The 17,176-nt window shown below is 41.7% G+C and overlaps 3 protein-coding genes across 4 annotated transcripts; 2 read left to right on the top strand and 1 right to left on the bottom strand.

Moving 5' to 3' along the window:
- The first annotated feature begins 1,165 nt into the window (after positions 1–1,165).
- On the top strand, positions 1,166–8,116 carry LOC112254338 (bactericidal permeability-increasing protein). The gene is made up of 16 exons (XM_024426787.2): positions 1,166–1,235; positions 3,721–3,838; positions 3,933–4,047; positions 4,167–4,298; positions 4,652–4,807; positions 4,957–5,020; positions 5,177–5,237; positions 5,457–5,548; positions 5,653–5,829; positions 5,901–5,960; positions 6,103–6,270; positions 6,363–6,430; positions 6,522–6,564; positions 6,649–6,712; positions 7,652–7,728; positions 7,868–8,116. Exons 2-16 carry the CDS (start codon positions 3,736–3,738, stop codon positions 7,907–7,909), a joined length of 1,422 nt encoding a protein of 473 aa, XP_024282555.1. The 5' UTR covers positions 1,166–1,235; positions 3,721–3,735; the 3' UTR covers positions 7,910–8,116.
- On the bottom strand, positions 8,089–12,796 carry cdk5rap1 (CDK5 regulatory subunit associated protein 1). 2 transcript variants are annotated; one of them, XM_024426786.2, is made up of 13 exons: positions 12,167–12,796; positions 11,977–12,080; positions 11,840–11,874; positions 11,631–11,731; positions 11,299–11,509; positions 10,986–11,106; positions 10,641–10,871; positions 10,051–10,148; positions 9,876–9,931; positions 9,551–9,681; positions 9,175–9,297; positions 8,632–8,772; positions 8,089–8,357 (listed from the first exon to the last, which is right to left on the bottom strand). In XM_024426786.2, exons 1-13 carry the CDS (start codon positions 12,453–12,455, stop codon positions 8,226–8,228), a joined length of 1,773 nt encoding a protein of 590 aa, XP_024282554.1. In that variant the 5' UTR covers positions 12,456–12,796; the 3' UTR covers positions 8,089–8,225. The 2 variants fall into 2 exon arrangements, with proteins under 2 accessions (XP_024282554.1, XP_024282553.1); XM_024426785.2 differs by having other exon boundaries at positions 9,175–9,324; positions 12,167–12,794.
- Positions 12,797–13,357: 561 nt separating this feature from the next.
- ghrh (growth hormone releasing hormone) lies at positions 13,358–17,068 on the top strand. Its single transcript, XM_024426784.2, has 6 exons — positions 13,358–13,563; positions 14,046–14,136; positions 15,836–15,937; positions 16,068–16,172; positions 16,555–16,683; positions 16,852–17,068. Exons 2-6 carry the CDS (start codon positions 14,054–14,056, stop codon positions 16,922–16,924), a joined length of 492 nt encoding a protein of 163 aa, XP_024282552.1. The 5' UTR covers positions 13,358–13,563; positions 14,046–14,053; the 3' UTR covers positions 16,925–17,068.
- Positions 17,069–17,176: the final 108 nt, after the last annotated feature.

Here is a 17,176-nt window from a genome sequence, read left to right as displayed (position 1 = left end):
ACTCTGAGCCCGCCTGCCTGATCACTCTGCCTGCCCCTGAGCCTGCCTGCCAACCGGTACCTTTTCCCCACCTCTGGATTGTTGTCCTCTGCCTACCCTGACCCTGAGCCAGCCTGCCTGATCACTCTGCCTGCCCCTGAGCCTGCCTGCCAACCGGTACCTTTTCCCCACCTCTGGATTGTTGACCTCTGCCTACCCTGACCCTGAGCCTGCCTGCCAACCGGTACCTTTTCCCCACCTCTGGATTGTTGACCTCTGCCTGACCCTGAGCCTGAGCCTGCCGTCCAGTACCTTTTCCCCACCTCTGGATTGTTGACCTCTGCCTGACCCTGAGCCTGCCTGCCGTCCAGTACCGTTGCCCCGCCTCTGGTTTACTGACTCCTGCCTGCCTTGACCTGTCTATTTCCTGCCCCAGTCAATTCAATGTGTCTGCATCTGGGTGGGCAGATTAGTGAAGTAACAAGAAAGTCAATATCAATATTTACAAATAATGTATTCAATTATCTATTAGGCTAAAGCAATCATGTGTTATTCAGAGCACCTACACCTAATGGTTTAATTGCTTTACAAATTGTACTCGGGACACCAGAGATGGACTTGATGCGGAGGTTGGCTCAGAAATGATGAGCAGATGGTGTTAGACTACCATCTACTGTAACCAAAATAAGCAATTTTTACATCCTAAAATATCTCATTTCCACAAGCCAGTTTTGGTTGCTTGGATGGTTATTCAGTATCACAATCAAAATCTTAGGGTATTGCAAAAATACCAGTCTTCCTTTAAAAAGCCAGACCGCAGTAATTCTTATGTTCTTGATAAGAGTCAATGACGGAATGGTACACTACAAGACATTACTACTGCAATTATTAGTTGGCTTTGCATCAAACCATGTTACCAAGTTTCATTGGTACTCATAAACATTCCATTGTTTACTCTTTCTTTACTGTATATCCTGAACAAATCCCTCTCTGAATGGTATGAATTAGTCTGTTAACATAACTAAGGGAACAGCTAACATTCACTAGATTGTCCTTCTTTGCACAAAATTCACTCCATCCTCTCCATTATCCACAGAATGGGTAGTCCCAGTAAATGCATTTCTCAAATAACTCTTCCTGGTTCAGAGAAGTGAATTAAAGGCCATGTGCCTCTCTTCCCCTTTCACTTTGCCCTGCCGCCAGCCAGGGTGCAACAACAACAGAAGTTCTACACCACTTTCTTACTCGTGCATAAGGTAACTACAGAGTTGTGCATGACTAATTATGCTTTATCTAATACAATGTAATTCATATATGTTATGAGCGGTACTGTATACCATGTAGACTGTTTCTCTCGGTTTAAAAGTGATCTCGTGTTTAAAGAAGTGTCAGGGTATGAGAGAACCCATGTTGGTGTGTTTTGCAGGTATTTATGGGAAATTTATTGTAGAGTGCCGTGGTGTTATTTTATGAAAGCGGTCACTCCTCAATCACCACTGAGTAAACAGGCTAGAGGGTGGGTGACAGACAGTGGGGTAAATTATACAGTCTGTCAAAAGCAGTGTTGGGGAGTAGTGAACTACAAGTAATAAAACTACATTTTGCAGTAGCTTCAAATCTAGGTAGTGTTTTCATCAGTAATTAATTACTTTTTTTTTGCCATGTAGCGCTGTACTGTAGCTAACTACTGAAACTACACAATATGTTTTTGCAAAAATAAAATATATGTGAAGTAGGCAATAATGTCTATTCTTTTTTGGCATCAGACCTGCTTAATTGTCACTTGAAACATTGTTATTGTGTTTAATAGGCTAAATTACACATTCACATATGTTTTTGCATTTTGATTTCTATAATAGTTCCGACTTAGATGTGAAAATACTCCATAAAGTAGTTTGGATGTAGTGAACTACTTTTTCAAAGTAACTTCAGTTAAGCAAACTATCTTTTTCTAGTGGGTAGCTTGAGCGTAGCTTAAAGGGAAATTCCACCCCTAAAACAATCTGTTCATATTTGTTTCATTAGTCCATTGTTGACATAGTCCCAAACTGTTTTGCTTGGCAGCAATCAAGTTTTCAAGATAGATAACTTTAACAAAAAAATGAAATCCTCCCCATATGATACATTCTGCAAAACGCAGCATCACATGATGCAAAATGCATCATACGGGGATGATTTCTGATTTCTGCCATCTAAAAACTAATACCAGTGGGGAGGGCTTTCAACAAACAGCCAACTCTCTACACCGAGTTCCTTCAAGCGCACTAGTCACATGTCTGTGATTTAGCAAGCCAAATCGGTCTACTTTCTTTTCCTTGCCTCTGTTCATTTCAGGCAAAGCATAATTCAATATAGGCCCGGCTCACGCTAACTCCTCACGGGTCGTGTGTCTTTATCTGCAGCTCTGACAGAAACACTCAGCTCTTTCAGAGCCCTAAAGTGAATCAAGTCTGGATTGTACCATTTGGGTTTCTTCCCCATCCCCCTGGGCTCCAATCAGGACCTGTAAGGCCACTGTCATGGCTGGTTACATTATCTGATTGTCTGTCATTCAGAATCAGTTACCAGTCAACAGAAAGAGTGTATAACTTCCAAAGTGATGATTACTGGGGTACTAAGCATGAGCATCTGTTGGTCTGTTAAAATTATGATGATCAGATAATGATACCAGTTCAGTTTCCTTTTTTTGCCATTCTGACTGCCAAGCCCAAGATTGTGCAACTCCTCTTTAAAAGGATATGAAATATGGGACTTTCTTTCCCCAAGTGTTGATGGTGTCAGGGAAGTTGCGTGCAACAAAACAAGAAGTATTTGTCCATACAGAGGCAGAGCTGAGCGTTTTCCCCAGTGTGTGGCTGCTCGGCCATGGAAACCCATTTCATGAAGCTCCCGACAACAGCTCCCACTGGAATCATGTAGTAACCAAAAAAGTGTAAAACAAATCTAAATATATTTTAGATTTTAGATTCTTCAAAGTAGCCACCCTTTGCCTTGATGACAGCTTTGCACACTCTTGGCACTCTCAACCAGCTTCACCTGGAATGCTTTTCCAACAGTCTTGAAGGAGTTCCCAAATATGCTGAGCACTTTTGGCTGCTTTTCCTTCACTCTGCGGTCCAACTCATCCCAAACTATCTCAATTGGGTTGAGGTCAGGTGATTGTGATTACTCTCCTTCTTGGTAAAATAACAATTAAACAGCCTGGAGATGTGTTGGGTCATTGTCCTGTTCAAAAAGAAATGATAGTACCACTAAGCGCAAACCAGATGGGATGGCGTATCGCTGCGGTAGCCATGCTAGTTAAGCGTGCCTTGAATTCTAAATAAATCACTGACATTGTCACCAGCAAAGCACCCCCGCACCATCAAACCTCCTCCTCTTCCATGCTTCACAGTAGGAACTACACATGCAGAGATCCTCCGTTCACCAACTCTGCATCTCACAAAGACGGCGGTTAGAACCAAAAATCTTCAATTTGGACTCATCAGACCAAAGGATTGATTTCAACCAGTCTAATGTCTATTGCTCGTGTTTGTTGGCCCAAGCAAGTCTCTTCTTATTATTGGTGTCCTTTAGTAGTGGTTTCTTTGCAGTAATTCGACCATGAAGGCCTGATTCACGCAGTCTCCTCTGATTCACACAGTCTCCAAATGTCTGAAGAATGTTGCAATTTCTATTATGACAAACAATTCACCTGCATTGTAGAATAGATATATTATTGTTGGTTTGTCCTCCATACAGGTGACTGTAGTCAAGATGTCTCCATGCTGTTGCCTGGCTCTGTTGGCTCTCCTCCCCTTCGCTCTGGCCACGAACCCTGGAGTCAAGGTCAAACTCACAGAGAAGGGCATTGAATATGGTAAGTGTAAAGCAAGGGCAATAGAGCTAAATGAGTGTGTTTGTGTGTTGTGATCATTCTGTCCCAATCCCCTGCTATCCTGTCTTGTTCACAGGCAAACAAATTGGGATGGCATCTCTGCAGCAGAAACTCAAGACCATGAAGGTCCCAGACCTCTCTGGGACAGAGCGAGTTGCTCCCATTGGCAAGGTCAAGTACAGTTTGACAGGGTAAGGGAGTAAATCCAATATATTGCATTGATCTGCATATCTCATGGACATTTTTGTTGATATCGTCAACTGTGCTGACAAATGTTACAGTGTTCACAATACTCCATTTAATCCTCCAGAATAACGATAGTGAATCTGGGACTGCCATACTCTGCTCTGGCACTGGTGCCAGATACTGGAATCAGGCTAAGCATTACTAATGCCTTCATCAGCCTGCATGGGAACTGGAAGATTCGATACCTCAGTTTCATGTAAGTGCATCCTCGGGACCAGCTGGAGTGTTCCAAGCAAGCTGGAACTAAAGGCTGCACACCAGTAGAGGCTGCTGAGGGGAGGATGGCTCATAATAATGACTGGAATGGTGTCCATGGAGTCCATGGAATGGTGTCAAACACAAAGACGTGGTTTCTGTATGGTCGATACCCCTCCGTTGACTCCATTCCAGCCATTAGTATGAGCCGTCCTCCCCTCAGCAGCCTCCACTGCTAAACACCCAGTACACACCCAGGACAAGGTTTGAACAACACTGTACAATTTTCTCTTGGGCCTGTCTACAAAACAAAGGACTCGATCCACAATCCTTATTTTCTCGGTAACAATCTAGAAAAGACAGTGGCTCCTTCGACCTGGAGGTGAATGGACTCACCGTCACTGACAGTATTACTATCAAGAGTGATGAGACTGGCAGGCCAACGGTCAGCAGTGTCAACTGTGTGGCCAACGTGGGCAGTGCCAGCATCAAGTTCCATGGTGGAGCAAGGTAACTAGACTATAAAGCTGCACAGGAAACTCCAGTCCACTAAAAACTTTGTGAGAATGCATGTTGCCGACTAAGGAAGCCTAATCAAACCGCAGTGTCATAAAATGATTGCAATGTGGATTTCTTGTGCTTTGGTTCTTGTTTCCCAGCTGGCTGTACAACCTTTTCAGTGCCTACATTGACAAGGCCCTGCGCAGTGCTCTGCAGAAACAGGTGAGAGACAGTGTAATGCCAGACCGCAAACTCAACCAATAACTCTCTTCCTCTCTGACTGATCTCACTTCCTCTTTGACTCAATTGACTTCAACAATCACAACTGGTTATTCTTCTGTTCTCTTGGCAATAAAATGTGCTTTTTCATTGTTACAGATCTGTCCCCTAGTGGCTGATACTATTACTGACATGAACCCACACCTCAAAACTCTCAATGGTATTTTTTTTTTTTTTATTTCACCTTTATTTAACCAGGTAGGCTAGTTGAGAACAAGTTCTCATTTGCAACTGCGACCTGGCCAAGATAAAGCAAAGCAGTTCGAAACACAACTTGTACATAAGAACGTATGATAAGGAATCGATTAGTTCATTATTGTGTAATTCATAGGCTACTAAATTGATTTAAGAAATATATATATATTCTGCCATCTTGAAGTTCTAGCCAAAGTGGACAAGTATGCTGAAGTTGAATATTCCATGGTGACATCACCCACCATTTCAAATACCTCCATTGATTTCAGTTTGAAGGTGAGAACTCCCAATTATCTCACAACAATTGTATCCGTTGAAAGGTGTAAACAAGCAAGAGGCATAAAGGTCAAATCTCTCTCTCTCTCTCTCTCTCTCTGCAGGGTGAGTTCTACAACATTGGGAAGCACCAGGAGCCTCCGTTCTCCCCCACGCCCTTCTCCCTGCCTCCTCAGGTCAACAACATGCTCTACATCGGAATGTCAGCCTTCACCACCAACTCTGCAGGCTTCGTGTACAACAACGCTGGAGCACTTAGCCTCTATATCACCGATGATATGGTGAGGATTCCTTCACAACTGCAAACGTGTTTGTTCCAGACAGAGTCCTCCTCTCTATTTTCCCCTGACAGATCCCTCCAAGCTCTCCCATTCGGCTGAACACCAGAACGTTTGGGGCCTTCATTCCAGAGGTGATAAACACAACCCACCATTGTCTTCATTTTACCTTACGATATTCAGAATAGTACAGAATGACATTACTGTCCCTCTAAGGGAGGATACCATGAGTGTTCTTCTCAGGTCAGAAGAGTGAAGATGTTCTTCTGTGCTCAGATAGCCAAGCGTTTCCCTAGCATGATGATGAAGCTGCTGGTGAAGACGGTGAAAGAGCCCACCATCTTCTTTGAGCCCAACAACGTGACTGTCCAGGCCAGTGGCAGCGTGACGGCCTACGCCATCCAGCCCAATACCACCCTCTCTCCCCTCTTCGTCCTCAATATGGTCAGTCAGCCACTCAATCAGGAGGTAGAATGCCGTAGGTCAGACTGTCAAGAGTGGTACATGACTCGACAAGCTCTTTGTTCTCACTACAGGAGGGTAGTGTCAGTGCTCGACTGTACGTGACCGGGGTGAAGTTGGCCGGGGCTGTCACTCTGAACAAGTGAGTGTGACTGTCTACACGGGTGCAAAAGGGGAAGAAATTATTTTTCAGAAACTGACCAAAAGAATTGAATGCGGTCTGCTTTTCACAGAATTGAGATGACCCTGGAAACGAGTTATGTGGGACAGTTTCAGGTAAGAATGACATATTCAGAGCTTGTAACTTGAATATAACTTGCTTTTTAAACACTTAAACACACTGAATCTAAACACAAACAGGTTCGATCTCTTGACAACATCTTCCTGATGGTCCTGAAAGTGGCTGTGATACCAAAGGTCAATGGTGAGTGCTTTCCTTCCTTGATTATTTATATTTGAGTAGTTCTATATTTAGGTGGAAATTGTGCACCAATATAGAATTTTAAAAACCTCTTATATTAAATAAAGTGCTCATTAATATCAACCACGTGGGGAATTCAATAAATCTATCACTTCTAGGAAGATTTTAACCCATTTAATACCCTAATTTCTCCAATTTTAATCATCATTGTAAAACCCTAGTTATTTTGTTGCTTCGACTTAGTCATTTCTGAATATTATTTATTTAATGTGATTAGTGATTCATTTACGTCTGTCCCTCATATTAAGGTCAACCCTGAACTCTCGTTTTAATATGGTGAAAATATTCCTTTTTAAAAATGTTAAAAGAAACATTGAATATCTAACAGTCAAATCATAGTGTAAAAGCAGGTGAGCAGGTTATACACTTTTCAGCCATTTTCTGGTGTTTTGTGGTGGAGAACTGAGTGGGTCGAGCATAACACGTCAACCCTGTTACCCATAGACAGGCTAGAAATGTTAATAATTTATTTTTATTGTTATGAAACTTGCATTCAATTACCCTCCCTGTGGCACACAACAAGCTTCTAATCCCCCTGTCACCAGGGGATTTATGAATGATTTAAGATGAAGTCATTAATCCTGTTACTTCATTTAAAAAAATGTAACCCCGAGGTTGGAAAACACGTTTTTTAAAATATTTTTTTATCTAAAGTATTTTTTGACTAAGATTCAGGGCCTTTTGAGGAGTGTACTGGTGGAAGGACACAAACTGTTTCTGCAATGATTAACCACTGTGTTTTTATCCTATAGCTCCGTTTTTTAAAATATTTTTTTATCTAAAGTATTTTTTGACTAAGATTCAGGGCCTTTTGTGGAGTGTACTGGTGGAAGGACACAAACTGTTTCTGCAATGATTAACCACTGTGTTTTTATCCTATAGCTCGCCTAGAGAAGGGTTTTCCCCTTCCCTCTATTGGAAAGATGAACCTTGTCAACACTCAGCTGCAGGTCCTGAAGGTACATTATATCTAAGAGCTCAGTGCTACCAACATCTATCATTTACACTATCTCCTATACTATAAACAGTGTTTGTGTCCCATATTTGACAAACTACTGTGTCCTATATAAGCAACTACTGTTGCTTTTCTCTCTTCAGGACTACATGCTGATTGGGACAGACGTTCAGTTCACAGGATAAGTGCCATGTAAATCTCATCGCAAATCAAACCAATGAGACATGCAATTAACATTTAAAAATCTAAATGTATTACACATAGCAATACACCACATTCTTAAATATCTTTCAATCATTGCAGTATTCCACTTTTGTCCAATTTATAATTAATATATTTGTATAATTAAACAAATCACAATAAAGCTTTTTTAAATGTTTATTTTAACTTGACAAAAGTCTTCAGTCAGTTGTCTCTGGATTGGATCTTTGTCGATGTTACATCTGCGTCGTGGTGCCACAGAAGTCGTCCACTTCACACTCACTTTCAGGGTACAGAGGACTAGACACCGTATCTAGCGACTGAAGCCAGTTGTCCGTCATGGCGGTGGTCAGGTAAACGTGTGGCTGAGTCACTCAGAGAGGTGTGGCTGAGGGCATGTCCTCTCAGGCTCTGGGAATTGGCTGATTCTATCTGTATGGGAGACAGGCCAGTCAGTCACAGGGCAGGAACAGCGCAGTTCTAAGCATGGTGCCCGATTACCTTTAAAATGGCTTATTTCTTGAAAATAACAACTTAAGCCCTTATAAAGGACCTAAGCATTTAAATAAACATCCATCAAAGCAAAGCTTTTCATACATACAGTATGTGTTCATACATATAGTATAATTGAAAGAGAGAAGTCTTGCTGTGACTCAGTGTGATAGAAAATGTCGTATGAAACAGCTACGGCAGAATGAAAGTGTACCTTGACCAGGACATAGTCTCCAGGGTTGATGGGGGAAGTGTGTGTGTCAGTGGGCTGACCAGCCACTTCCTGCCGAGGGAAAATCACCTTCACGTTCCCATCGTTCCTCCCACACAGGTCCTGAGCTGACCTCTTACTCTCCTGGGGGGACGTGAAAACAAGGTCAATTGATATTGGAACGATGTGGGACAATTAAGTACCATTGCCTATATGTGAATTAAAGTGGGTTTTACATGAATCGCCCAGTGAATTTTGAATCCTCGTTGGCTCGACCTGCTATAATACTACGTTTGCATGCCACGGGTAAATATGAATAGGTCCGGTCTAAATTGCTAGTTTCCCCATGCAGGGTAAGTCTGAGGTGTGGGGAGCAGAGGCTCACGGCTCAATTCATTTGATTTTAAACATGTACATTATGCTAATAGTAACCATTTGAGTAGGGATAGGAGTTTCTCTCCATCAGGTCAGGTGGAAAGGCCAAGCATTGGGCCCAAGGTATAAGGAGAGTGTTTTATTTCAAGAGCAGAAGAAAATGGTACTCACTCCCTCCACTAGGACGAGCTGTGTTCTGCCGATGAGGGCGGAGTTGACCTTGGTGGCCTCCTCCCTGAACATGCAGATGAGCTCCTCGAGCCGCCGCTGCTTCACCTCCGCTGGCACGTCGTCCTGAAGACGATGGAACGCATGGGTTTTCTGGGAGAGGACACAGCAGTGTACACAGGATATACGGCATTAACACAATAAATGACATTTAATTTACTCTTGAAAATATTGTCTAATTTAGAGGGGCCTGGATTTCGTAACACAAACTCTATGGGCCCCTGAAAAAAGAAATACGGTTGTGAACCCATGCTCTACACCAATGGTATTGACAGAACATGTGGAATCATTTCCAGTACGTTAATTGAGTTGAACGGACCTTCCGCATACTGTAGGCAAAGAGGAAGCCCACGTTGTAGCGCACCTCCCTGATCAGAGACAGGGTCTGCAGGTGGTCCTCTTCTGTCTCCCCACAGAACCCAGAGATGAAGTCACTGCTCAGGCTCACCCCTGAGACAGACACACAGGACTGAACCGTCACTGACCCAATGGCAATAAGACAGTCGGTGCTTTGAAAAGCACATTACACAAGATGCCATTGGCATGCAGCCAATGTGCATAGCCAAACCGGTCTGCAGCGGTTAGCTGAATTCACAGCAACTATTCATCACAAAGAAACGTATAAACAAGTTGAGGTGGTCTACCTGGGATTATTCTCTTGATGTTATCCACAAGCTCCAGGTAAGCCTCCCTACTATAACTGAAATTTCCAAAATGGACACAATTAAGACGACAAACATATTTGACTCTGTTTCCATGGATCTAGTTCCATTTCTATTTGAGAGCAGAGTAAAAGCTGAAACATAGGAGCTGTATTACCCCCTCCGCATGGCCTGTAGGACTGTGCTGCTGCCGCTCTGAGCCGGGAGGTGGATCTGCTTACAGATGTTCGCCCTCTCTTTTATCAGCTGCAACACCTACAGACAAACACCAGTGTCAAAATGTCCACGTCAACATGTCAATACTGAGAACAATCTACTTCATAAACTGGGTGGTTCGAGCCATGAATGCTCATTGGCTGACAGACCATATACCACGGGTATGACAAAAAATGTATTTTTAACTGCTCTAATTACATTGTTAAGCAGTTTATGATAGCAATAAGGCACCTCTGGGGTTTGTGGTATACGGCCAATATACCACGGCTAAGGCACTCCGCATTGCGTAAGATCAGCCCTTAGCCGTGGTATATTGGCCATATACCACACCCCCCCGTGCCTTATTGCTTAAGTATATCCTTCAATGGTCAAATGTTTACCTTACATTTTTTGCTTGTGATTAGTGTGTGTGTGTGTAGCAGTGAACAGAATAACAACAAAGTGCATTCTTTACAATCTTACAGACTATTAGAATAACAATATAATCCCAATACTATTAACATCAGTTTGCCTTTTGGACTCCATTTGTACCTCATCAGGGAAGTCCTTGGGATGAGGGGAGGTGAACCTGATTCTCATGTCCGGGTCTATGAGGGACACTCTGTCCAGCAGGTCAGCAAAGCGCAGGCCCCCGGGCCGGCCTCGGTACACCGTCCTAAAGCCCCGGCTCAGCTGGCCTGGCTCTGAACTACAGAACTGTTCCTCTGATGTGTCCCTGTAGCTGTTCACATTCTGACCCAACAGGGTCACCTCCTTCACGCCCTGGTACAGAACAAAACCACAGTAATGCTAAGAATAGCTTAAGCCTGCATACAGTCTATTAAGACACAAACAAGAGAGGTATCTGCACACCTGAGAGACATTTAAAACACCTACCTGCTCTGACAAGATATGGACTTCCTCAAGGATAGAGGACACTGGTCGACTCCTTTCTCGACCTCGAGTGAACGGGACAATGCAGTAGCTGCACATGTTATCACATCCTCGCATGATGGACCTACAAAGCAGAGAGGGACATGAGGATGCAGGATCAAGGCCAATTTCCTGTATTCGATTCTATATGTAACTCTAGGGTCCTGTGTAACTCATCTGATTGTAAATGGTAAAATGTACCAGAGTACATTCAACCTGACAAATAAACACTTGCCTAGCTGTACAAGATGTGACAGAAAGTGAGAGAGACACTCACACAAAAGCGCTGTAACCCTGGGGGGAGTGGTGAACTGGCATGACATCAGCATATGTCTCCTCTAGAGACAGCAGCACGTTGCTAGCCTGCTGACCACCATGGGCCACAGACAGGAGGCGAGGAAGGTCCCGGTATGCATCTGGACCAGCCAGAACATCCAACAGCTTCTCCCTCTCCAGCAGCTCAGACTTCAGCCTCTCGGCCATGCAACCTGGGACCACAAACATACAGGGGATCAGAGCCAGTACGTATGCTGTGTTGATCCTAGAGTGTCGGTTCAGACAGAGACATCAAATGTATCATAGTCACAAGTCAGACTGTAACTCATTCACCTAAGACTCCAATTTTCATGGGTACGCGGGTCTTTAAGCGTCTTTTCTTCATGGCTGTGAGTTGCCGTAGTCTGTTCCAGATTGTTTGTTCGGCTTTTTCTCTGTGCGAAGCAGAGCAGGGAAAAGCTTGCTTGAGTATGTCGAAAGTTCAGTGAACAAAACTTAAGGAAAAATGCCTCCCTCTGTCCCAAAAAGACTTGGAACTTTACCTTATGGAGCATGTAACAAGGAGGACAACATCAGCCTGAAAGAGATAAAAATGTATATTTAAACCACAGGTTTCTGTCAATAGAAATATTTGGTCATGCACATTTTAATCCTCCTAAAAAGTGAACGTCATGTGTACCTCAGCGACATCACTTGTGCGTTGATATCCCTTCGTCTGCAATATTGACCAGGCAATTTCTGTGTCGTTGACGTTCATCTGACAGCCATAGGTTTCAAAACACACTGTAAAAATGCATTATTTCAACGGTCATTAATTAATGGAAGAAGATTTTTTTTAAATCCGCGATGTTAATGTGCAGTGCACAAACCTGTCCTAGAATTCCCACTTTCTGAGTCCTCAGGAAGATAGGCATGCTTGTCAGTGTCTATCAAATCATCAGTGATAACAGGTTGCTGTTTGTTGATAGAAGCTCCCTTGACAAAGTCATGAAATCTTGGACCTGTGGCTATTTGAGTCTTGAATTTTTCTGCCCTGCTCTCCTCGTTTGAATGAACGCTGACTGGCTTTGAACAACACAATCTGTGTTGCAAGCTCCATCTAGGTAACCATTGTTCAAAAGTAAGAAAAATAGATCTTAAACGGTTGGTGTTTCTCATATTTGTCAATTACTGCGCCATTTTTTGCAATGGGTGAAATTGTGAAAACAATGTTCAAAATAGCTAACGTTATCCAGCTAGTGGCTTGACATCTGAAAAAGAGCCCTCCGAAATTGTACTCAGCAGGTGCTGCAGCTTTCGTATGTCATAATTCTTCTTTCTGCATATGAACTTGTCGGTTGAATACTAAATTTGCCCTATTGAAGTCGTTTTAATCCTCAAGTTGTCATTCGGTACACAAAGCAATTCGCTAGCGTGATCTTGTGTAAACAACTGCCGTCTATCAATCGCGTCCTCAAGGACGTACAATATTGCGGTCCGTCTAGAACCAAATATTTTACAAAAGGTTCCACTGTGACAGTGCCATCGTTGTGCACCTTGAAGGAATCTGTACTTAACTACAGAAAAACTGTTCCATGAATATACATTATATTTCAGATGTATTTAAACAAATAAAACATATAGATATTATACGGACATGCTTCCTGTCCCAGACCTATCATTTGACCATGCTGGTCATTTATGAACATTTAATCATCTTGGCCATGTTCTGTTATAATCTCCACCCAGCACAGCCAGAAGAGGACTGGCCACCCCACATAGCCTGGTTCCTCTCTAGGTTTCTTCCTAGGTTTTGGCCTTTCTAGGGAGTTTTTCCCTAGCCAACGTGCTTCAACACCTGCATTACTTGCTGTTTGGGGTTTTAGGCTGGGTTTCTGTACAGCACTTTGAGATATCAGCTGATGTACGAAGGGCTATATAAATACATTTGATTTGATTTGATTAGATATGACCAATGAAAGAGAAGGGAGAGAAATCTAAAGCATACCTCAACCAGTACGGTGAAAGGAAGAGAGAGAGAGATAAAGAGAGCGATAGAGGGGGGGAGTGGGACACACAGACAGGCAGAGAGGTTAGAGCGAATTTAACATCAGAGGTGATGTCATTGGTGTCTTTGATGGTTTGGTTTAAAAGGTTTATTCAGAGAGTGATGTCCACAAAAAGCTGTTCCAGCATTTCTTCTGAGATGATGACCTGAACTGACATCAAGGACTGCGGGAGAAGGACCCAATAGAATAAACTCACACTTAATCCAGGTCACTTTAAGGTAACTATCTTTATGTTTCAGATTTGATAGTGTGTGTCAAGAAGACCATTTGATGATATGATTACATACATTGATATTGTAACCTTTTTAACTATATGTCAATCACTTCTTAAAAATAAATATAACATTTCTATTGTTAACATCAATCATACATGGATGTTTAGGTATCAAATGCAATCACTACACGTTTGTGCTTTAATTATTTATTGGTTGGAACATCAAACAAAAATATATATTACCTGAGTAAAGTTACCCATGTAGTGGATACAGACATTTCACATTATAGCAAATATTTACTTAAATTTAGTTATACTGAAAAACCCATACTTTATCTTTGTAAAAGTAATCATCAGAACAATATAGCAAGGCTTCCTCTCCAAGAGAACTCAATGTCTACTGCAGTGATATCAGATCAGGGGCCAACTAGCTTCAGCGTATTTTCTAATGTAATTTTAACTCTTCCATTTCTTCTTGTTTTCCAGAACTAGTCATGATGATGGATCGAGCTGTACTGCTCGTTTTCTGCTGTCTGGTGATGTCTGTATCAGTTGCCCCACTCTACCCATCTATTAGGTAAGAATCCAATCAATCTGCATGATAGCAATTTTGTTTAAACATTTAAAGTCATGTTAATAGCATTAAAATGTCAAAAATATAAACCAACATGCTAATTTGACAAATATTGTATCTAACATGGGTTGTATGACCAATTGTCCAATAAAATTATTATTTCGAAAATGTTTCTGATAATACATTTTAAGTTTGCTATCTAAGAAAAGCATGCCGATACTACTTGAGTTTAAATAATTAAATATTATGATTGCAACTGTTAAAGCGCACTAACCATAATGAACTTGAATACGAAAGAGTGATTTATGATTCTAGTAGATTACTGCTAGAGCATCCAAAATAGTTCTGTCACTTGTCATATGATTAAATTACATTTTTAATCAATTAGCTTTTCACGAACCCCTAGTAGCTATGTCAGTAGTGGTGTGCATTGCCTTTTGAGTGACATTTACAACACTCCAATGTGTAACTGTTCTAATACCAATCTCTGTGGAACAGCAGCTAAACCCCCTCAGTAAAATATGTTACTAACCCTCTTGTTAAACAGGCTAATGACGCAGAGCTTGTTGAGTGGAATGATCCACACCTGAACTGCAGTTATCCCCCCTACTCTGCCCCCAGTCTCCTTGACCAGGGGCCAGGTATACACAAATAGTCTCTGCTAGCTCCCTTTCCAAGAATTCAATTTTCACCCTGTGCTGCTGAAAAAAATGATGTAATGCTTCATCCCACTGATGGACGATCTAACAATGGAATGAACATGAGGTGTGGTCAGTAACAGACAAAGACTGGACTGCCAAGAGAGAGCAGAAAGAAATAGAGAATAACTGCAGCCAGCAGTCTGTCTCTGAACATGATGCTTTAAATCTATCAGGGGTCAGTGTGCCTGTCATAGTGTGCCCTGTCTTTTTGTTATGCTAACAAGGGTCAAGATGTCTGGATTAGTCACTAAAATGTGTAACATTTGCACAGCACATTAATCACAGCATTCGGGGGCAAAGTATGAGACTATTGTTCTGCATATCCGGAAAAACACATCTACTGAAAATGATCACTTGACCTAACTACAATTAAGATAATAGCATTTGAAGTATGGTTGTTGTTTACGATAACATTTTTTTTAGACAGTTTATTTTGAATGTTATCTTTATAATTCCCTATAAAGATTAGAGCTGCCCAGACATTTTTGTTGTTGCGATTTCACTTGGTTTTGCGAAAGTTACCGCACCGGTAATACACTTCCTCATGCTTGTCCTGCAGTTGCAGAGATAAAACATGAAAAAAGCCTCCATAAACACCCAAATATGTATTTTTAGAAACGGCAACGCTCTCTGTATAATGATGCAGGTCTATCGATGTTATACTCATGAAATTGTTATTCCGAATTTAATCTAAGTGACTAAAGCCCACTGGGGACAGACTTCAGTTCAACGTTTAGTTTTTGATTTACATTTGGATGAGCTGTCAACTAATGTGAATTCAACAAAACATTTCACCGTGTAATTGGATTTAGGTTAAAAGTTGGGTAAAAAAAACAAACACCTAATGCCCTTACCTTGATGACTTTTTGCAAATTCAATCAGTTGATTCAACTTCAACACATAGATTGAGGGTTGAAATGTGGAAACAACTTTGATTCAAACAGTTTTGCACAGTGGGTGGACACGTCATACCATATTTATGTGACGTGTTTTCCCCCCAGGTTTGGTCAGAGGGACACGTCCATCCTGATGACCTCTATAGAGCATCCCATGCAACTGCTGGAAGAAAACAGCACTCCCTTGACGCAAAAAGCCGAACTGCGGTCAGTGCCACCCCAAAATATGAAATAGCTTTTGTTGTTATACAACAAAAAGGTATCAAGGCAATGACTGAACTTTCAAATTCTACACATCTATCCATGAAATGATCATGTGCTCCCTCCCATCTTTCAGATCAGGAAGACATGCTGATGCTATCTTTACCAACAGCTACAGGAAGGTTCTAGGTCAAATCTCAGCCAGGAAATTCCTACAGAGCATCATGGGAAAACGTCTACAGTGAGTAGTGGCTGTTTATGCAATCTGTCAGTAATGATATACTATAGTTAAGCAATAAGGCCAGAGGTGTGGTATAAAGCCAATATACCGAGGCTATAGGCTGTTCTTTGCACGACACAACTCGGAGTGCCTAGACACAGTCCTTAGCTGCAGTATTTTGGCCATACATCACAAACCCCAAGGTGCCTTATTGCGATTATAAACTGCTTACCAACGTAATTAGAGCAGTAAAAATAAATGCTTTGTCATACCTGTGGTATACAGTCCGATATACAACAGCTGTCAACCAATCAGGGCTCAAACCACCCAGTTAATAATTAAGTATAGAAGCACTAAAAATGTTCATACTGTACTTATTCTATTCTTTTTTTTTCAAACCCAGAGAAGAAGGCCGGAGCTATAATGTGAAATGCCAGTCAGACATTTACGAGGGCACCTACAAACAGGACCTGACATCTGTTCAGAGAAAACAGAGTTACAGAGGACAGCAAAACAATTTCAAGATGCCAAGGTACAGTTCCCACCCAGTACATGGTTTTGAAATCATGATCTCACTGCAGACAAGTTATCTGTAAGCCTTCAGAGCATACACGTTGCCAAATTGTAATCTGTGAAGTGTGTCTCGTGGAAATGCATAGTTGTGATTGAACTGACATTCCTACTTAATGTTCTCTTCCAGACTTCTATGTAGTGAATGTAAGCGAGGACAAAGTGAAGACAAGAAGTGTTTATCTCCAACCCTAATGACCTGAAAATGTCAAAATAAAAAATTAAAAGCTATTTTACTATCAAAGCTTTGAGTCAAGAAAATCAATGTCCCTCAGTTCATACACTCTGGCAAACAATTGTACTAAAGGATATGTAACCAGTTTTCACAATAAAGCAAAGAGATTTGATATGAGTCTAGTGCATTAATTTTACTTCCTTCTACCAACTGAAACAAATGCATTGTATAAGGCACTATTATTTCAAGTACTTGAGTATGATATAATTAGTGTGTATTG

Source organism: Oncorhynchus tshawytscha, linkage group LG07 (assembly GCF_018296145.1).
Source record: "Oncorhynchus tshawytscha isolate Ot180627B linkage group LG07, Otsh_v2.0, whole genome shotgun sequence".
NCBI classification, from domain to species: Eukaryota; Metazoa; Chordata; class Actinopteri; order Salmoniformes; family Salmonidae; genus Oncorhynchus; species Oncorhynchus tshawytscha.
Note: the sequence above shows the minus strand (reverse complement) of the source record. Positions and strands in the feature narration are given on the sequence as shown.